Source organism: Odocoileus virginianus, unplaced genomic scaffold (genome assembly GCF_023699985.2).
Source record: "Odocoileus virginianus isolate 20LAN1187 ecotype Illinois unplaced genomic scaffold, Ovbor_1.2 Unplaced_Contig_1, whole genome shotgun sequence".
NCBI lineage: Eukaryota > Metazoa > Chordata > Mammalia > Artiodactyla > Cervidae > Odocoileus > Odocoileus virginianus.
Window position 1 is genome coordinate 4,714,733 of NW_027224318.1, and position 22,699 is coordinate 4,737,431.

The 22,699-nt window shown below is 39.4% G+C and overlaps 1 protein-coding gene across 2 annotated transcripts; it reads right to left on the reverse strand.

Annotated features, from left to right (window-relative positions):
• Positions 1-4,379: 4,379 nt before the first annotated feature.
• Positions 4,380-21,382, reverse strand: HTATSF1 (HIV-1 Tat specific factor 1). Of its 2 annotated transcripts, XM_020875385.2 has the most exons (9): positions 21,182-21,382; positions 19,271-19,451; positions 18,557-18,604; positions 17,923-18,077; positions 15,840-16,003; positions 14,538-14,637; positions 8,058-8,147; positions 7,176-7,313; positions 4,380-6,650 (listed from the first exon to the last, which is right to left on the reverse strand). In XM_020875385.2, the coding sequence occupies exons 1-9, from the start codon at positions 21,365-21,367 to the stop codon at positions 5,391-5,393; spliced, it is 2,322 nt and encodes a 773-aa protein (XP_020731044.2). In that variant the 5' UTR covers positions 21,368-21,382; the 3' UTR covers positions 4,380-5,390. The 2 variants fall into 2 exon arrangements, with proteins under 2 accessions (XP_020731044.2, XP_070319376.1); XM_070463275.1 differs by lacking the exon at positions 8,058-8,147.
• Between the last annotated feature and the right edge of the window lie 1,317 nt (positions 21,383-22,699).

The window sequence follows — 22,699 nt, forward strand, 5'->3', positions numbered from 1 at the left end:
GATACCTGATGGGAAGGGCAAACTCACGGGGAAAGATCCTGATGCTGGGAAAGATCAAAGGCAAAAGGAGAAGGGGGCAACAGAGGATGAGATGGTTGGATGGCATCATTGACTCAATGGACATGAGTTTGAGCAAACTCCAGGAGATAGTGAAGGACAGGGAAGCCTGGTGTGCTGCAGTCCATAGGGTCACAGAGTCAGACATGACTGAGGGACTGAACAACAATACTTAGACAGCCTGAAGGATGAGACCCAAATTGGCTGGGGAGAGAGCATCCCAGGCTGAGGCATGTGCAGAGGTCCTGGGATAGGAATAAGAACCCAAGGTGATGGCAGTGTGAACGCGATGAGTCTGGAGAGGACACGATCACTCAGAGCTTTGTTTGCAGGCCACAGTAAGCAGTTTGAACTTTATTCTAAGTGTGACTGGAGCATTTTATTTTGTGACTGGAGCATTTTAATAGAGACCCATCAGGGCACTGTGGGCAGTAAATGTGGTGGAAATAGACATGGGATGAAGAGTTCAAATGTTGGGTATATTTGGAGTTAGAGCCAACATGGCTTGGATGTGGGAGGTGGAGAGAGAAATCAAAGATGAAAAAAAAAACAAAAACAAAGATGATTCCTAGATGTGGAATTTGAAGAGTTGGGCTGCTAAGGTGGGAGGACCAGGGGGAGAACAGGATAATTTATTTTGATATTGAAAATCACCAAGAATGATGATGAGGTAGTGGTACGGCCAACAAATCTCTTCAAATGAATGAATGAGAGTGTGCAAGTGTATCCGTAGAATTCATTATTCAACATTTATTTGAGCCCTTATTAAGGGCAAGGCACTGTGCTAGCATGGGCTTCCCTGGTGGCTCAGCAGTAAAAGAATCCACCTGCCAATGCAGGAGATGTGGGTTTGATCCCTGGGTCAGAAGATCCCCTGGAGAAGGAAATGACAACCCACTCCAGTATTCTTGCCTGGAAAATCCCATGGACAGAGAAGCAAAAGAGTCAGACATCACTGAAGTGACTAAACAACTGTGCAAGGCTCTAGAAATGGCACTGATGGATCACTGCCATATTTGCTTTTCTCCTTCACACCGCAGGGCATGTGGGATCTTAGTTCCCTCAACCAGGGATCAAACCTGTGTCCCCTGCATTTGGAGCTGAGTCTTAACCACTGGGCCACCAGGGAAGTCCTGACTCACATTTTTTTTTTTACTGTCTTATCTCAACATAGACTACAGCTGCCTATTGAGGAGGGTTCATGCCTAATCCTGCCTTTATTCTCACTGCTCCTTCTGTCCCACTTCATCTAGTATATTAATAGATATACATTGGCCCAATCTATACTTATTAATGGACTGAATCAAATGAAATAGATGCTACAGTGAGTGTAAATACACCAAACCAATAGTCTAAACTACTTGTATCTTAATATGGTAAACAATATATCCCTAGTAAAAAGCATTAAAATGATATACACATTTTTATTACTCTAATCTATAATTTAAGAATCTCCTAAAAACCAAAGCTTATTTTATTGGAGTATAATTGTTTTACAATATTGTGTTAGTTTCAGTTGTACAACAAAGTGAATGTTACACATATATATATTTTCTCTCTCTCAAACCTCCCTCACACCCCACCCCCAACCCACCTCTCTAGGTCATCACAGAGCATTGAGCTCAGTTCCCTGTGCTATATAGCAGCTTTCCACTAGCTATCTACTTTACAGGTGCCAATATATATATGTCAGTGTTACGCTCCCAATTCATCCCACCCTCTCCCATCTTGTTTATTTAAAAGATTTGTGAGTTCCCTGGCGATATAGTGGTTAGGACTCCATGCTTTCACTGTTGAGGACCCAAGTTCAATCCCTGGTTGGGGAACTAAGATCCCATAAGCCACATGATGTGTATGCCATGGCCAAACAAAAAAAAAATTTTGTAAAAAAAAATAGTTTTAAAATTGTTTAAAAAGAGCTCAAGATACCACATTTCAAGCTTTAGACATATAGCCGAGTATAAATTAATATTTTAAAATTTATTTTTGACTGAACGGTGTCTTTGTTGCTATGCGTGGGCTTTCTTTACTTGCAGCCAGTGGGGTTACTCTCTAGTTGCAGTGTGTGGCCTTCTCATTTCAGTGGCTTCTCTTGTTGTGAATGGAGCTCAGGTTCTTGGCGGGTATGCTCAGCAGTAAGCACTTTGGTTTAATCACTGAGGCATGTAGGATCTTCCTAGACCCGGGATCAAACCCATATTCCCTGCACTGGCAGGTGGACCTCCAGTCAGTGAAGCACCAGGAAGGCACCTATGCTCACCTCTGTCCCACCAACACGGCACAGGCAACCACCAGGGAAGTCTCTCAAATTTTAAAATAATATTTCTTTGGCTGTGCCGGGTCTTAGTTGTGGTGCTTGAATTCTTTAATTGCAGCGTGTGGGATCTAGCTCCCTGACCAGCGATTGAAACCAGAACCCCAGTATTGCGAGCTCAAAGCCTTAGCCACTGGGCTGCCACAGAAGTCCCTACAAAATTTTACATTAAGATGTTGCAGGAAAAAAAAAGATGTTGCAGGTGTATCATTATTATTATTAAAGTCATTTCTATTTAAAAAAATCAGGAAATGGCAAATCAAAAAATGTTTTATTCACAGAAGTTCCTAAAAAATTTTACATTAAGATGTTGCAGGAAAAAATAAGATGTTGCAGGTGTACCATTATTATTACTAAAGCCATTTCTATAAAAAAGCAGGAAATGGCAAATCAAAAAATGTTTTATTCTTAGAGCTTTACTTCTAACATTATCATTGCTATTTTAGCAGAAATGTTACAGAGGGTGCAAAAAGTAGAATGCTGGCAGCAGAAAAGCCACCTTTGTGTTGCTAAACTTTGTTATTATTTTTCATTTTTTAATTAAATTAAAAATTGTCTGAGCTTTCTTTATCTAGCCTAGGACCACTGGTGCATCACTGGAAACAGCAGATATGCCACGGATAACTAACAGCAGCCAATGTGCTGATGTTATTTGAGTGTAATATATCTAGCACCAGTATCCTCTTGGCTCCAAATAAAAATTAAAATGTACAGAAGTGTCTAAAAACAGGCATGCAGTGTGCAAATCTGAGGCCCAACAAGGAAAAAGTAATGTTTAAGAATACTGACAAAGATTCACAAAGGGCACATGTATAAGCCATCTGCTGTTGTTCAAGCCATGGCACTGTTCAAAGTAGTTAACAGCACTTTTCGTTTCTGGCTACAGCTCATGTCTAATGGGATCTCAGTTCCCCAACCCAGGCCACAGCAGCGACAGCACCAAATCCTCACCACTAGGCCACCAGAGGACTTCGAGCAGCACTTCTGGACATTATTTGAGAAAGGCGTATTCAGAAGATTAGCTAATTGCCACCTTCTTGCCAAGCCTCATCGTCTCCAAATAATTTACATCAGGAAAACAGATTCCATTCTACAAAGGAAGAAGGTGGTGGCTTCCAAACTGGCCAGATTTGGGCACTTATGGCTTGAGAAAAAGCCCAGTTACTTGAGAAGGAAGAGATCCTTGGAACAAATTACTCCAGTTTGGCTGTTAGGTCTCTTTAGTAAAAAGTAGTAATGATTTCAGTGATTTCATTGATATTGGCAAGATCAGTAATATTCTTACCTTCTAACATGAATTTTCAAGTTTGTTCCTATGTAAAGTACTTGTAGACTCAGAGGGCATGGTGTTCAAGCCTTTCAACGGCACTCCTGAAGCAACTTTTGGTTCGTGCACTCAGAGTTGAATACATTATGACATATATACAGTTTTAAGAAGCACTACTCCTTAGAAATTGTCAGGGAATTGTTGAGCATTGCAATGCTTATCACCCACCCTTACATTTTAATTTTCTTATTTACCATTTTGCAGCTGTTGGTGAATTTTGCTTCCAGGATGTTTATGTGAAAGAGTATGAGTATTTGATATAAACCAAATTAATGAGCAGGGGAAAGAAGTTAGAATGAAAATGGCCTCCTTCTAACAGTCTTAGAGCTAAAGTATGTTGTAGTTATGTGTTCCATTGTGTACAGAAAAGAAAGCATTCTTTCCTTTTTGTTTAGAAAAACAATTCTCCACTAAATTACTATAAACTGTAGTAAAACACAATAAACTGTTTAAATGCTTCTGGCTTATCTTTTTTTTTTCTGGCTTATCTTTAAAAGGAACACTATTTTGGTTTGCAATTTTTGTTTAACTTTCTTCACCTCTTTCACTGATTTGTCCCTGGTGAAAAGGCTGAAGATTTTTAACAGATCCCAGACATGAACAAAAAAATTCTCAGAAAGTTGGCTTGAAGTACAACTCTTTTCTGTCTGAAGAGGGTAATGATTACACTGACAGACGGTATAATGAAAATGCACCAATGCAGTTTATTTTAATTCTAATTTATGAGAATAACTTCTTAAGTGTAACATCAGAAGTCAATTCATCAATACTGAATTTGGAAAGCGCAATCAAGAAAAGAGCCACATTTTTATTGGAACTACACAATTTCCATAGTACTAGGCACCACGATTCTAGAACAAAACCAAAAACAAAAATCTGAAATATGCGTGAAAAAAGTTCTTAAACTCCAGGAGATGCACATGAACTGCCCCAAACTGGATACAAAAGGTTGTGTAGTGTACGCACAGATTTTTCTGGGGAAAGGTCTTCTAACTTGAATCAACTTCTAGAGGTGTCCAAACAGTAAATGGTAGAATTCTAATCTCCTCCATTTTTTTCAATAATGGAAGCTGTGGACTTTGGGAAGTTCACCTTTGCACATTTAAGAGTCAATTTTCATGGGAAGAGGGTAGAAAAAAGTAACTTGTGAGGACTGGGCAGTGAAAAACTCTGAAGAGTTCTTTACCTCATAAGTTTTAGTAACATGTTCTGGTTTAGAGAGGGGAAATGGGGATATCAGTGGTAACATCATAAAGTGGAAGCAAGGAGACACCTACAGGGATTTTTCAAGTCCTTAAAAAATACCAAACGTTAGTATGAAATAAGCAAGAGCAAGAATTAAAAATGCAATTTAACTCAAGTACAATTTTCCATTTCTGCATATCAACAACATTCTTTATTTCTGAATGTCACCAACTTTAATCGGAATACTTTAAACAACATTATTTTGCATGCACTTAAATCTGACAAAGGAGGAGGAACAAGGTAACTTGCATTATGCTATGGAGTTTGAACTGAACAGCCAATGAACACATATTTAAAACCATTAGGTACAGGTAACCATGAACACTTCACTGCATTAATCAGATGGCACCCTACCTCTATGCACACATTCATGTAACACTATGAGTAACTACCCTGCAGCAGAGGCAAAATGGAGAAGGAATCTCCATAAAAAGCAAGCTTAAGGGATTAAATAGTGTCGTCGTCATCATCATCCTCACTACTGAGAACAAAGCTGCTGCCTGTGGACAAGGGCCCTTCCTCCTTAACATTCCCTAAACCACCCACAGTCCCTGTCTCGTCAGAATCTTCAAACAATTTGTCACTGACATCGTCATCAAACAACTTCTCGTTGGAATCATCATCTTCAAATACCTTTTCATCTATGCTTTCATCTTCCTTTACATCTCCATCTTCTTCATTTTCTTTTCCGTCCGAATCTTCAAATACCTTTTCATCTGCATCATCTTCTTTGTCCTTTTCATCAGCATCTTCAAGTTCCTTTTCTTCTGCATCTTCTTCATCCTCTTTCTCTTCCGACTCATCATCAAATAGCTTTTCACATGCATCTTCCTCTCCTTCCTTTTCATCTGACTCTTCTTCAAACTCTTTCTCAGAGCCTTCTTCATCAAACACTTTTTCAGAGCTGTCATCCTTGAATTCTGATTTTTCAGAGTCATTTTCTTCTAACTCTTTTTCTGGAATGTTTTCATTAAATTCCTTGTCGGAGGCATCTTCCTCAAAGCCTTTCTCAAGGTCATTTTCTTCTAACTCTTTTTTAGAGCCATCTTCAAACTGCTTTTCCGAGCAGTCTTCAGACTCTTGTTCTGAGTCGTCATCTTCAGAAGCCACCTTTTGGGGGCTGGCCTCCCCCTCAGACTCCTTGCCGGGGCCTTCTTCAGACTCCTTCTCATGGCCATTCTTGTCAGGATCTGTTTTGAGTTTCTTCTTTTTGGATTCTCTTTCAGGGACAGTCTCTTTTGACTCTTTGTTAGGATTACCCTCTTCATGATCTTTCTCAGGGCTGCCTTCTCCAGACTCTCTCTTGGGGAAGTCTTCTTCACTCTCTCTTTTGGGACAGCCTTCCTTAGACTCTCTTTCAAGGCAGCTCTCTTCAGATTCTTCTTGGGGACCTTCAGCTTCTTTCTCAGGGCCACTTTCTTTAGCATCTTTTTCAGAAGCAACTTCTTCAACTTCTCCCCCATCTTCCATTTTTTCAAACTTCTTTTCATCTATAGGTTCTTCAAATGCCATTTCAGTTGGAGCTGCTTGAACATTTGTTTGAGATGTGCCAGGGTGCTCAGAAAAATGCCTAACTCTAGCAGGCCCTGCCCTTTCTGGAGCACGGATGGAATTTGAATGCTGCAGGCCTCTGTTGGCCTCAGGAGCGCTGAGGAAAGCCTCCCATCCTCTCAGCCTTTCCTCCCTTTCTCTTGTGGTCTCCTCCACCTGTGTACACATGGAAACTGCTGTTAAGAGATGTTTTAGGCCAAGAGAAGTAACGTCTTGGAACATTTCTAATATTGCTGACAGTACTCTGATTTTATAAGGTATCACTTCTGGGAAATGAAAGCAATTCCCTATCTTCACTTTCCAAACTTTACACCTTAACTTACTAGCGCTGACCTTAAGATTGTTTAAATAAATGCCCAATGCCACAGCACTGCAGAAACACCTCATCAATTAAAAAGTTAATCATTGAACTCTCTGTACTTCATAAGACAGAAAAGAAGAGAAACACTTTAGCTTAATGTGTTCTTTCCCTATTGCTGTTCTGAGCAAGCTCAACACTTCAGACTTATAAACTGAAAGAATGAAACATTTTTCTTTCCATACTCTGAATGTAAAGGATTATTTAAAAGTACTGTTACATTAAACAGATGACACATAACCGAAAACTTACATGAAAAACTGCTAGATCAGTATCTGTTGGAATGAAAGAATTCATGTGCCCTTGACAGTTGCAGAACTCACCTGATAATCTGTAGTTCCATCCCATGCTTGGGCAGTGATTTGACGCCCACCAAACCACCTTCCATTGAGGGTTTGGATACAATAATCAGCTTCCTCTGGATCCCTAAAGGACACAGAGGCCACACCATCGGGGTGTCTCTAAAAAAAAACAAGGAAGATAAAAGAAGGAATGAATGAAAAAACTGAAAGAGAAATATACGCATGTGGCAAAGTAGGGAAGTAGTATTCTTTCTGATCATTTAAGCTAAAGATTTTATGTATGAAGTCTTTCTTTCCATTTACTCCAGCCAGTGACACACAGCTAGCTACTTCTTTAGCTTAACTTTGTCTAGCAAAAACCAAGCATGATATACTTGGAAATGTTCCTGCTCATAACTGTATCAAAGGAGAAGCAGACAGCATGGTTGTTAAGAATGTGGGCTCTGAAGCTGAATAGCCTTGGGATTAAATCCTGGCTCTGCCATTTACCAGCTAAATGACCTTGGGCAAGGTGCTCAATCTCTAAACTCCCTCATCTGTAAAATGGGTAAATAAATAAAAATGGGTAAAATAGCACCTACCTCAGGGGATTGGGAGGATTAAATGAGATAACATGTAAAGTGACTGTAGTTTGCAATCAATAAGTGATGACTCTTTTATACTTTCACCTGGCCATATACATACTCAAGAGTGATGATAAAGGAAAATAACCAAGTCTATCAAAGTCTTGGCTTGTAATCCACGTTCATCTAATTGCTGCTAACAGACCACCACCACTAGAGAGCAGACCTACTACATAAAAACATTAATACAAAAACTTGGAGGCATACTGACATTTGGTAATAACTTATTAAAACGGAAAAAAATTGCTTTAGGAATCATTTGTTCAAGCCATGAACTTACATCAAAGAGAAGGAGCTTCCTAATTTGTCCAAACTTTGAGCACTCTACTCGAAGGTCTTCTCTGATTTCATTCAACACCAGTGGATCATCCTACAGAAACACACTCAATTAAAAGGGGTTTTCCCCTTTATAAATCCTGAGAATGAAATTTATTGCTCTGACAAACCAACAAACAAAAGTTTTGCTTAAGGTTATTAGCTATGTTTGCCTGCAGTCTACAAAATTAAAAAAAATCAAAGGCGAAAGAGGTTAGACTATCACAACTGCTGCTACTACTACTGGTCTGCCTGGCTTTAAGGCGGGGGATGGACAAGTATGGTAGGCAGCAATGGGAACATGCAGTGGCAAAGGAGAGTTGGAAGGAGCATGTCAGTGAAAATCCCAAATAATAACAGCTGTAACAGGTGAAGTCCTGTGGCACATGTTAAGTCAGAGACTGCTAATTCTTATGTTCTGCATGGGCATTACAATGACTGTGAAGATGAAAAATCTTTGCTTTGTGCTTTGCATAGATTCCTATTTACTAAAATGTTGCAAGGGGGAGACATATATCCTTTTCATTGACTGAAATGAAGTGAAGTGAAAGTTGCTCAGTCCTGTCCGACTCTTTGCGACCCCGTGGACTATACAGTCCATGGAGTTCTCCAGGCCAGAATACTGGAGTGGGTAGCCTTTCCCTTCTCCAGGGGATCTTCCCACCCCAGGGATTGAACTGGGATCTCCTGCATTGCAGGCAGATTCTTTACCAACTGAGCTATGAGGGAAGCCCTTCATTAACGGAGTGTCCTACAATTATTCTCTGTGCTTCTGAGATTCTATTTTAACTCATAGGGTAAACCTCCCTTATAAGGATTCCTGTTCATCTTGCCTCCTACCACACTGCAATAGAAACACACAAATAAGGAGCTGCTATTAACCACACAATAACTTAACTTAACTACTGCTTTCTTGCAACTATGTCTATTAAGAATACTCAAACACTGCTGCTTCTAGTGGTCTTGAGTCCCCCTCCCCCAACAACAAAAGGACTTAAGATTTCCTGTGGGAATTAAATTTTTCTTCAAGTTCCAAAGCATGAAAAAGGCTCGTAAAAAAGTTACATTATCAACCTGAATTTCAACTACATACAAACAATACAAGGATATCCTATCTACTAATTTCTATTGAAGCAGACCTGAACACTTTTTAGGAAACATTTGAATCCTCACCAACTAATGAGAACAGCAAAAAATGACAAGTGGCTTCTCCTTCTTAAAGTTTGTCAAAAGGCAAAAATAAACAACTGGCAGGCAGTTACTGATATCAAATTTAAAATTAAAACTGTAGAAATCCTATAAATCTGAGGCTTCTAAAACTATAGCTGGCAGGACTCTGGATTTCTCCCACTTACAAAATCTAACTTTGGAGAATATGCAATTTGTTTTATACAAAATTCTCAAACCTGAGAGGAATGGGGAATGGAGCATAAACTCCATACTCATTTGGTAAAGCCATGGGGTGGCTTCTAGGGATGTGTGTGTGGCGGGTAGCTCCTATCAGATTGGGTGCTTTCTGCAAGCAGGAATCTCCCTTGACTGAATTTCAAATACCTCACAGAACACAGCACTGTCTTTTCACACAATGAACAGTCGATAAAAAACTTTCTCAGTTTGATAAACTGTTCCTAATAACTCTATTTTCTTTCCCAAAGGAAATCAGGATTATATTAAAAACAAGAACTGTTTCAAAATATTTGACAAATTTAAGCATGATTCCACAGTAGAGGGAGGGGTGCATTACTGTCTTTCTTTTTTAAGAACTTTTTAATTTTTATTTTTGGCTGCATCAGGTTTTAGTTGCAGCATGCAGGCTTAGTTGCCTGGTGGCGTGTGGGATTTCAGTTCCCCAACCAGGGACTGAACCAGTGTCCCTGCATTGGAAGGCGGATTCTTAACCACTGGACCACCAGGGAAGTCCCTGTCTTTATTTCTTTATCAAAGTCTCAGTGCTCTTCCTAAAAGAACATAAAATTTCAGCCAAAGACTTCCCAGACTTCTGTTTTCATTTTTACCAGCTTGAAAAACAAATGTGTCTCTACTGCTATAGTATCATGAGACTTAAAGATAATAACCCCTTCCCCTGGTTAAGTATCTTTAACTGAGCTAAGCATGAAAATTTTCCAAAGACAGCTCTTTGCAAGCAACAGACCTGAGACTAAACTCAAGACAGTTAAGCTGAAACCTTCTGCGTTCGACACTCATAATTTTTTTCCAGGGTGGTGCTTTGTTTTCCCAGGAAAAAAACTGTATTTCTCATTCCTTTCCAATCTAAACCTATTCAAGACAGTCGCCAATAACCCCATGTGGCTACTGAACCCTTGAAACGTGGCTTGTCCAAATTGATGTGGGCTGTAGATGTGAAGTAAATATCAGATTTTGAAAATTTAGTACCAAAGGGGGAAAAAAACAATGAAACATAGCTTATTAACATTTTTATGGTATACACTAAAATCATAATATTTGGATATATTGGATTCAAGAAAATTCATTATTAAAATTTACTTCCTTCAATGTATGACAAAAACCACTGCAATGATGTAAAGTAATTAGCCTCCAACTAATAAAAATAAATGGAAAAAAAATAAAAAGAAAAAAAAAAGAAAAAAAAAATTTACTTCCCGTTTCATGTTGTATTTATACTGTGGCTGCTAGAAAAATTTAAGTTACATATATGGCTCAGATTAGACTTCTTTTGGACAGCCCTGTTATACACAATGAGAAATCCACCTCTGCATCTGAGTTTTGGTTTTCCATCTCTCAGTATTCAAATTTGCCAGGCATGATTTTTTTTTTTAAATACGGCTTTGAATTAAACACTGAAAACCCCTTAAAGTTACATTTAAAATACTAGCCTTCACTGTTCACCCTGATACCAAAAGGTATTTCCAGGCATTTTGCTTCTAACACTAATCGGCTGTTTGGAATAAAGACATACAGGCATACCTTGGAGATACTGCAGGTTCGGTTCCAGAACAGCACAATAAAGCAAATATTGCAATAAGGCAAGTCACACAAACTTTTTTGGTTTTCCAGTTATGTTACACTATACTGTAGTCTATTAAGTGTACAAAAGCAACATATCTAAAAAAAGATATGCCTTAATTAAAAAAATACTGCTAAAAAATGCTAACCATCACCTGAACCTCCACCAAGTCATCATAGTAACAAAGATTACTGATCACAAATCACCATAACAAATAGAGTAATAACAAAAAAGTATAAACTACTGTGACAATTACCAAAATGTGACAGAGAGAAAGAGAGTGAGCAAATGCTACTGGAAAGATGGTACTAACAGGCTTGCTCCACACAGGGTTGCCACAAAAACTTCAATTTGTTGTTTGTTTGTTTTTTTTTTTAGAAAAAAAAAAAAGGTTCAACCCCTGGTCAGAGATCTAAGATCCCACAAGCTACATGGTATGGCCAAAGAGGAAAAATAATAATAATAAAATAAATAAATTTAAATAATCACATGTGGCTATAGTCTACCACACTGGACAATCTACTACAGTGGACAGGCCTATACTGATACACTTTCACATTCAGGCCTACGAAACACTGAGCAAAAACACAGAAACTGCTGACAGGCTCTCATCAAGCTCGGCAGACCACACAAGCCCAGGTAGATGGGCAAACAAAGACGGTACCAAGGGTTTCTCTGCCCAAGAACTCTGAAGCCCACCACTGCCCTCCCCAGCCTCTGTGGCACAGCTGTCTGAAAACTTTCCTTCATTTGCAAAGATGCTCAAGAGAGAATATTCTATTCATTGAGTGAAAGAAAACACTCTGCCTTGTGAGTAAAAGGGGCTTCTTTCATTCTTTCACTTCTTCAGATGAATGTTGAGGGCCTTCCGTGTGCTAAGCACTGGGACTATAACAGCAAACCAGGTAGACAGAGCCCTGCCTCTCATGGAGTTCATATTCTAACAGATAAGATCCAATAATTTCAGATAATAAATGCTATGAATAAAATAAAACCAGTTAATATAAAGGCTCTATAATTCCAAAGTTATACTAAACCAATCAAGATTTTCTTTTTTAAACAATCAAGAACTTACATGCATAAAATCTCTATGCTTAAAAACATCCACTGGAGGGAATTTGTAGAAGTCAAGGAAGAATAAATGTGCTTTTGGGAGGAAAGATTATTTGTTAAGCTAGGAAAAATTAAGTCTGCCCAGGGTGATAGCTAGACCTAAGTGTCTCAATGAGCAAGGCAGGAGGCAGAAACAGGTTAAAGGTAATTACTCAACAGACTTCAACTTGCAGAGATCCCACATACTTAATAAATTAAATTTACATTTATGTTCATGTTCAAGTGTTAGGAGTATAGAATGTTGTGAATCTAAGGTCTCGAGTCACAGAAATTAATAGGTCACCTAACTAAAAACACAATTATATGCCAAGGAAACAAAATGTAGATGAATCACAGGGAATTCTGGAGTTGCATTAAGTAGACTAGATACCATGATCCATTTATACATGCCTTTCAAAGACCCAGCTGGGAGGGACAGCACTGCAAAAAGCATTTAGTGTGCATGTGAACATGTGTGGGGTTTTTTTGGCCATCCTTGCAGCTTGTGGGATCTTAGTTCCCTGACCAGGGACTGAACTTGGGGCCCCCAGCAGTGGGCGCTCAGAGTCCTAACCATTGGACCACCAGGAAAGTCCCTACATGCATTTAAAAAAAAACAACATAGTTCATTATCACTGCAAGTCTAAACTGGCTCTGTCATATTTCAAGATTCTTCAGGATTCAAGTCAGAAGAGACACCACACAGTACTAGTAGACCACATGTATCTTCTCAATGACCTCAAAAGATACAGGCTCCACAGATGCACAGTAAATCCTATCACCTCACTATTTACAGAGATGGAGCTTCACAGACCATTTTGGAGCTCTCTCAAAGGAGGCTAAAATGATATTGCTATCACTTCTCAGCCTTTTACAGTATACTAACGCATATATATGGAATTTAGAAAGATGGTAATGATAACCCTATATGCAAGACAGAAAAAGAGACACAGATGTATAGAACAGACTTTTGGACTCTATGGGAGAAGGCGAGGGTGGGATGATCTGAGAGAACAGCATCGAAACATGTATATTATCAAGTGTGAAACAGATCGCCAGTCCAGGTTGGATGCATGAGACAAGTGCTCGGGGCTGGTGCACTGGGAAGACCCAGAGGGATGGGATGGGGGGGGGACAGGGGTTCAGGATGGGGAACACATGTAAATCCATGGCTGATTCATGTCAATGTATAGCAAAAACCACTACAATACTGTAAAGTAATTAGCCTCCAACTAATAAAAATAATTGGGAAAAAAAATGATATTTCTACTCTGATTCTCAGTGTACAGAAGGAACAAGAGTGGGCTTTGGTAGGAACAAGAACATATGCAAACTGTCTGGAATTTTACATTAGGAACATTGCTTTCTTATGTGTAACTTGTTATCATTAATTTCAGAATCCAGGCAGAGAATAAAGAATTGTTCTTCCATGAATGATCCCATGAGTCTAGGCCAAAACACACAGAAAAGAACAAGATGCAGAATGTAACACAAGGTACCCTGATGGCAATTAATATTCCTTAATCCTCTCTGGTAGCTCTGCTTCCTTTATTCACTTTTATTTGCTGTTCCTAGAATCATCCATGGACATCAAGTATTACGAAGTCCTCCTAATAGCCACTAAAGAGTTTTGTAAAAATTAGATTCTGAAAAACCACCTCCACTACTCAAATGTTGGGGACTGTATTTCACTTGGAGAAGGAAATGGCAACCTACTCCAGTATTCTTGCCTGGAGAATTCCGTGGACAGAGGAGCCTGGTGGGCTGCTGTCCGTGGGGGTCGCACAGTCAAACATGACTGAAGCGACTTAGCATGCATTGGAGAGGCAAATGGCAACCTACTCCAGTGTTCTTGCCTGGAGAATCCCAGGGATGGAGGAGCCTGTGGGCTGCCGTCTATGGGCCTGCACAGAGTCAGACATGGCTGAAGCGACTTAGCAGCAGCAGCAGCAGCAGTATTTCACTAACCTAAGGTTTTTTAAGGATCAAACTTTCAGCACTAAAGTGAGATTTTCATTTCCAATTGTGAAACTGGTCCTCCCCACCAAAGTAAGCCTGTATTGTTGAACTGTACTTAACATCCACAAGTGACTCACAGAAATCTTTTCAAGACTATATTTTTAATATAGCAGCTGCCATTTGGGGCCACAGTATGGGTATTAGACTGGTTTACTTGGGATATGACTAAAAGAACACTGGAATAAACCTGGGAAAATCTGAAACCTTCAACTGATTCTTGGTTCCATTTTCCAACCATGCCAACTCATGAACATGCAGGATGTGACATGAGAAAGATGTGGTGAGGCAAGCTTTGGGTTATCTTGAAAGAATATCTGTGTTTCTAACTGTAAGAATACTTCTTCCTACCTCAAAATCCATTGGATGAAACATGTTTTTGATGATGACAACTCGCTCATGGCGCATTCGGGATGGGCCAGCTCGTCTCTCAGGTCTCCAATCCAACTGCCTAAGGTGACAAAGTAGGAACAAGAAGTTGTGAATTTCATTTCAGACTTGTTGGAGAGAGGAAAAAACAAGCTATAAATATAATCCTTTATTGAATGCTTAATAATGATTATTATTTGATTCCAAAACAATGTGTATTTTAGTCACAGTTACTGCACAGTTTTCTGAAATAAAAATAATGGGCAGGTGAAAGACGGACCCAGTATCTGAAATGCCCAGAGTAAGTATATTTTTCAGAACTGCTGTCTGGTTACAAACATTCCAATGAGACTTCTGGAAAATTGGTAATTATTTAGTATCTATGACTATCTAGGAAGAGACATTTAGAGGCCAAGGAAATGTTCAAATTGTATTAGTTTCTAGGTATTTTATAATTATAAAGAACAACTGCACTGAAATATATAAAACTACTCTGTTACAATTTTAAATCTTACTGATTTGTCTATAAAATGCTTAGGTATCTACTTTATTCCTATAAAAACTATTGGCATCACAACTAAATTCTTTTATAACCATTTTACCATTAGTTTAAGCATAGTGTTAGAAGCTTTATTAGAATTCACCATGATCTAAGTGCCCATCATTTTGGCTCATTTCTTAAAACCAGTATATTTCAAAAAACATTAAATTAATAGAAACTTGATGACATGTGTATATTATATACAACCACACAGTACACGAAAAATGATAAAGCTTATAATTTCTAAGTTCTAACTCCTACTAACTAGTATGAATGTAAAAATTTAGCTCCTGGTACGCTGATTCCATCCACATTAAAAAATGAACTAATGGCTCTCGTATATAAACCTGAACCATCTTATTTAATTTGATATTCAATATTTTCTGTAGAGATGGCTTTATTTTATTTAAGTCCTTGTTAAGTATTTAACAAGTATTTAACAAGTTTTAAGTATTAAAAACGAACACCCCAGAAAATGAAAAACACCATCACTGCCAAACAGCCTATTACACAGATTACTGAAGGCTTCTGAGGATCTAATTAAAGCTTAAAAAATTTTTACTTTATATTGACATATAGTTGATTTATAATGTGTTGTTTTCAGGTGTATAGTAAATGAAAATTCTTTAAAAATAATCTGCAGGCATATTTGATGAAATAAAACTATGCAGTTATTACCAAAAACATACTCTAGAACATTTATACAAAATCTTTCAAAATGGGGGGAAAAAAAAACAACCAACTTTTGTTGCATAGACAGCTTTTTCTTGTAGTCTTTGCACTTCTTCTTCTTCTTTGAGGCATCATATTCTCCTTTCAACTGAAATTTTGCCACCTCCACGTGTAATTTGTAGCCTCTAATTTCATCATCATCCAAAAGTTTTAACGCCAGATCCACAGATTCTCTCTTTGTAAAGTGAAAACAAGTTACAATCAGTAATTTACAAACTGAAATGAAACTTTAGGAGTGTTTTAGATGAATGATGACTATACACAAAATAAAAATGTAAATGTAACTACCTACATGGGAATAAAGAACTCCAGAATGCCTATCAGGAAATTTGTATTTAAGTCACAACTGTCCCCAACCAGTTATATGAAGCTAAGCAAGTTATTCAAGCTTCCTGAGCCCCAATTTCTTCATCTATAAAATGTGAATGGAATTGCCTTCTTTGCAGAGTTCTTGACAAAATTAAAGTTATACCATTACTGGAATTGCAGTTTTGCCTTTTGGAGTCTCAATCTCTCATCCGTACAATGAGGCAAATGGACTTGCCTGATTTCTAAGGTGCATTCCAATTTTAAAATTCTAAAAGTTTCCTACTTAAAAGACTAAATGACTGAAGAAACTGGGAATAGCTTGGTCAGCCTTTAATTTTTTTTGTTCATCAATTAAAATGTAGGTCTGTGATATACTAGGAAGATGATTATCTGACAGCTTGAACATTACACACATTTGTGGATTCTGGGTCCTATAGAGGGGGCAGTTGTCAGCTCCGCACTGATTCAAAGATCTGAGGAAAACTCAAAAGGACAGCTGAATTCAGCCACACAATCAAATATGGATCCTAGAACAATTAACTATGTTATTCTGGAACTCAATTCACTGGTTTGATAATCTTGTACTTTCATGGGTCATAATTTTATATATAAAGTTTATATATAAACCCTGTTTTTCTCTTTAAAAAATTTAAAACCCAATGAAATCCCCTAAGACTCTTCACAGATTTTTAGTAAACCCTGAAGAACTTACTAAGTGTTCAAGCTCCTTACATTTGAAAATTACATAAATATCTTCCTATAATGGTCATAGTCTTGTATGATCCCCATCATGTTCAAGAACAAGGTCAAAAACCTATCTTTCCCAATGCTGTCAGCTTACTCTTAGCCTCCTCTGATTTCACTGAAATGCTGTATACTCGCAACACACTCGTGACGTTGGTACTGTTGTTTTAACACTTTGATTTCACTTTGTAATTATTTTCAGGTTCCAAGACATATGTAATATGCCATCATTGTGCCCGTTTCTTTTGTACCCTGCAATAATGCATAGTAACACATGCTCCTAAGGTGACAGGTGTTCCAAAAATAATGGCTGCCTTGACACTGAACTTTCCCTTGTGCAATTTATGGTACCATGAATACATAAAGTTCTGCAAATGTCTGTTAATACCACACTCTCTTCTCTCTCATTCAAAATATATTTCAAAGCACTAAGCCTAAATTATCACTTCCTTTATGGTTTAATTCAGGGGTCAGAAAACTTCTTTTGTAAAGGGCTGATGAGTAAATATTTTAGGCTATGTGGGTCATGTGGTCTGTGTTACAACTATTCAACTTTGCTGCTGAAATGTGAAAGGAGGTATAGACAAATGTATAAATGAATCAATGTGGGCGTGTTACAATAAAACTTCATTCACAAAGATAGGCAGTGGGCAGAAGTTTGCCAAACCCTGGTCTAACTCATTCCAATGGGAGAATAAAATGTTACACAGACTTTTTCTTTGTGGATTTTTTGAATGTGTTCTGTGTTGATTACATCCATACACTCCTAAAGATATATTTGTAGCAAGAATTCTTTTAAGACAAAAGAAGCACCTCTATCCTATGACTTGCGTAATACCTTGACTTGGTAACATAGTTTCTTACAAGAGCAAGTAAGTAACTTTATCAATGCGACACACACAAGCACAATCAGAATCAAGAGTTTTCTTCCCATCCTGTTTTGAATAGCCCTCACCCTTGGTTATCAACTATACAAAATTATAGCCCTGGTTCCTGAGCTGAAATGGAGATAGAAGAAACTTACATGACCACATAACTAACCTTCAAATAACAGCAAAGTCCATCTCCTTTAAGATTTCCTTGATTATCTTTGTAAAGCTTGACCTTAAATTCTTCTGTTTGAGGATCTCTCATAATAATGCCAAACTTCGACATGAGCTGTATAAATTCATCCACTGTAATATCTGGAGGCAAACCTGTGATGTTAAGGAAAAAAATTATAAAGGCATTTATAACAAAGGTGAGGGTTACTTAAGTTTCTACTAATTCAAAATCTGTAATTTGGATGAGTGATGAGTGCACCAAAATTTTGGTTTTCTAAAAGTGTGTAAAAATCTCACATCTGTAGACTTGAAGAAATTTCATGTTTTAATGTATTCAAATATACATTAAAATCATGCTTTGATTAGGCCTTGTATCAATGAATCTGAAGGGGCAAACTGCTGAGTTACCTAAAGCCATCAGAAAGGATGGCATGCAAAGTTATATACATGTACTTTTTCTTAGTTTTATAAAAAAAAAACAACATATTCCTCACTAGTGTAAATGGCTGAACAAATAAATGACACAATGATACAAAATAGAATTCAGGGAAATGGAAATCTAAAAATAACTTTGTGAAAAACCTCAAAATCAAATATTTTCTATTCTAAATGTGGTTAAAAGGTATACATACCAGACACATAAACATTTGTATTTCTGTCTTCTTCAACATGAAACCATCCTAAAAATAAAAATCAAGTAAATAAATAAAACACATGCAAGAAAAGGTAAGAGTCCCATTATGAAATCCTGACAGTGTGGCAGTTTCTCAAAACTTCCAGAAACTTTTTCTTACCCTTAGAATAAGACAGACTTAATCAAATCACTGGCTAGTTTTCAAAGTATTTGGATCTTTGGACAAGTAATTCACTTCAGAGCCCTGTCTGAAAAAAGATGGCTAGCTTATCTTGGTTCTTTATGCATCTGATACTACCTTAAGAAAAAAACCTTACCATTGCTCTGACTATAAGCTTGGCATAGGTTGCTTCTGACTCCAATCTACTGTGTCAAACCTGGCCAAGCTGAAGCAAAATTGACTTGTTTAATTTACTTAGAAGTACAAAAAAAAAAAAAAAAACCAACCATATAAACAGAACTTTAAATAATCTCCTAATAAGAATTCTGTCCTGCAAAGGAAGAAACTGAGAACTGAACTGAATTGAAACAATCTGCTTGATGCCTACAGGTTAGTGGGAGAGTCAACACATGAACCCAAATAATAATAATAATTAAAAATACCCATCTTATGATTCTGTCGAAGTTCTAACTCTCCAAAAAGTAAATACATATACACATGCTCATATTTTTTAACTTTTATATTCATGTTTTTCAAGCTAAATCTACTTGCCTGATTCAGCCTTTCTCTTTTCTCCCTTCTTTTTCAGATCACTGGGTTCAGGAGGTTGTCTTTGCGGAGGTTCTTCTGCAGTCCTAGCACTGACATCTTGGACACTCGCAGTAGAACTAGATGCACCATCGTTAGAAAAGCCATAATTGGCCTGATATGTAGCAATGAAATCTTCAGTGATCTAAATAAGAAGTTTAGTGCACACACACACAGAAATTAAAAAATGATTTCCTACTGGGAAAAGTCTACACTGTGTTAAATAACAGTATATTCAGTTATACAATGTCACATTTGAGTGTTTCTGTGGGTAACAGTAATTAAAGCATATATGAAGAATAGTCACCTACATAGAAAACTGCAAAAGAGAATAAAAAAATTAAGACATGGGTACCCGGATTATCAACACAAAAGTCTGAGATACTATTAAAGGCATTTCAAGTGATGTTGGCACCTGTCCTAGTTGTTTCAATTGTAAATTACTATCTCTGTAGTCTACTTGACTAAGACTACAAATATATATATCAAAGGAAGTACCTGATAACAATAAACAGAATAAAAACCAACAGTCAACTAATAATCTAACAACAGAATCAAATTTTCTTTTATTACACAGATGAACATAAGTGTATGCACTCTAAATATTTAAATACCTGTAGGCAGAGAACACAAAGACTAGAACTCTGATTTGATGTATAAAGGATGGGGCTAACAATTACAAAATTAAATGCTATTTTAACACCATTACAAATTAAATCACATTATCATTTAATGTCAAAACAAATCAAGAACAAATCCAACTCACATCCATCCTCCTGGCTCTTAAAGAAAAAGACACAATTGCACAATGAAACAAACGTAGTTATATCTTCATACCAGTCAATGTGAGGAACACATAGGAATGAGGAAAATTTAAAACTTAGAAGTTTGAAGTGGTATGGGTTCCATAACATAAAAAGATAGAGCCAAAAATGACTCTACTAGCAGATGACTGCTGAAGTACTCAGAAGGCTGAAGAAACCAAATCTGCACTTTAGCTGGCACCACCAGTACCCAAGTGAAATGTTACGTTTAACAATTCAGAGGGATTGGAACATACACACAAAAAATGGGGAAAAAAATAGTTGAAATAAATAATTAAAAAAATAACACTCAAATTACACAATGCAGACACGGTTTGCATCACTGGCTTGCAAGTCTATTGGTGGGTGGTAAGTATCCTGTTTTCCACCTGTACCACGAGACTTTGATTAACAGGGTACTCTGACCAAAAAGTTTACAGAACCAAGTTTAACATCGGTCATTTTACTTCCAAGCTTAAACAGAATGCTTAACAATTTACAGGTACTCTAAATAAATACGCACAGATCTTTTCCATCCAAATTCTGTGCTCCTCCTGTCATATTCCTGTAGTGATATGGTTCAAATATACGTGTCTAGGACCAACTTTAGTAGGGAAGAAAAAAAAGATTCAAAGTTCAACCAGTAAAAATTTACCAATTTATCAATTTCTTTCAACTCAAGAACTTGCATTTTGCACCTACCACTTCAGTTAACCATCTGAATTCCCAGGATAAGTAAGATTGAGACTACCCGAGACTAATATCGATTGAATTTGCTCTTGGTGTTTTTCCTCTTTGCAATAAAAAGCAGTCACTGACAAAAACCAACTGCAACCGTTATAGATAAAATTAATAAGGCATAAAAAGGACTTAAGAATTACATTACATTGAAGACATCTCCCTAAAGATTTCCATTCCTTTACACGTCGGTTCTGCCACAGATACAACAAAAAGAAACGTCACTAGCCAGAGGGGCTCTAACCCAGGACCTCAGCAAAGAAAACGTGAAAGGAGCGCCCCGCGAGGCTGGCCAGGTGGGCCCGCTGTGCAGCGGCGCCCGAGCGACTCTTACCTTGGGGAACCAAGCCTTCTTGTCAAGGTCCCACTCGTACGGGGTGTCAGTCGGCTGCTGCCCGAAAGAATCGGTTTCTCCACCGGGATCTTTCTCTGTGTCGTCATCCTTGGTATCTCCGTACAACTCTTGCATTCGCAACTGCTCATCAAGCTCATCGTTTGCATCCAAGTTGTTGCCGCTCATGTTGCCTACTTAGCCTAGAGGCAAGGTCCGGTCAAGCGAAGAGGCCAAGCTGATGCTGGAGGGGAACAGAGAAAAGGAGGTTGGCCACACTCAGCCCGCTCCCCACCGCCCCCCGGCCCGCCTCCCCGCGGCGCCCCAGCAGCCCCCGGGAAGTCAGGGCCACTCGCCGGCCGCACCGCCCCCCGCTCCGCCCGCTGCCCGCCCGCCGCGCGCGCGCGCGCGTCGCAGGTTCCGGCCCCGCCGCGCCACCGCCCACCTGATTCGCCCCGCCGGGCCTCGCAGCCGCCGCTCGATCCGGGTCGAGGCGGGAGCGCGCAGGCGCGCCGCCGCCGCCGATCGGGTCTGAGGCAGCTGCGGCTCCCGCGTCAACGTTTGGAAACCACTTTGGAAACCCGAGGCCCGCTCAGGATGACACAGTCGCCATTGCTGGCGCGTCGCGACGTCGCGGGTCGCGCCGACACGCCCCCAGTGGCGTCAATAGGGGCCGACGCGGGCCAGCGGCGTGGGGCCCCGGGGGCGGGGCTCTGGGGGCTGCGCTGCTGCTGAGCGGTGATGCTCAGCCGGGCTGTCCTGGCGCGGGGGCCGCGGGGAACGCAAGGCCTGCGGCCTCTTGGGAACGTTGGGCTCCGCGGGTTCCGCAGCGAGCCGGTAGCCCAAAGGCGTGGGAAGATTCCCACTCGGCCAGCGCCGAAGCAGGCGTCGAAGCGGCCGCCATCTTGGGGGAGTGGACGGGGCGGGCGGGACAGGTCGCGCTGCGACAGAAAGATGCGCCTCCTTCTCCCGGAGGCCCCTCCTCCGCGTGGGAAACAAGTCTTTAACTTGTTTCGTGAAGATTTCCCTAGGAGAGCCGGGTTAGCCCGAGCTCCTAGTACAGGGTCTGGTGTATAGTGTATGTGTCTGGTGAGTGAATGAATGAACGAACGAATGGTGAGTGGAAGGACCAACCTTCTCTCCAAGCTTCTGCTCCTTCCTTTATCTTTGCGGTACCTTCCTCAGGCTGGAGATGACTCTGGAAAGGAAGGGCAACAGTTGCCTGTCCCTTGTTCTCCATGATTCAGACTTGCTCAAGCTCCAAATCTGATATGTTACAAATATGTTACACTGTAACAACCAGTGTACACACCACCGTTCAGTTCAGTCGCTCAGTCATGTCCGACTCTTTGCGACCCCATGAATTGCAGCACGCCAGGCCTCCCTGTCCATCACCAACTCCTGGAGTTTACTCAAACTCATGTCCATCGAGTCGGTGATGCCATCCAGCCATCTCATCCTCTGTCGTCCCCTTCTCCTCCTGCCCCCAATCCCTCCCAGCATCAGGGTCTTTTCCAATGA

Excerpts from the sequence above, each read along its gene's own strand:
- HTATSF1 (XM_020875385.2), bottom strand. The coding sequence starts at position 21,367 with ATGAGCGGCAACAACTTGGATGCAAACGATGAGCTTGATGAGCAGTTG. Across the intron at positions 14,638-15,839 it reads AAGCTGTCTATGCAACAAAA|GCAGTTGGATTGGAGACCTG; the intron begins GTTGGTTGTTTT and ends TTGTCACCTTAG. Across the intron at positions 8,148-14,537 it reads TTCATCCAATGGATTTTGAG|GATGATCCACTGGTGTTGAA; the intron begins GTAGGAAGAAGT and ends GTGTTTCTGTAG.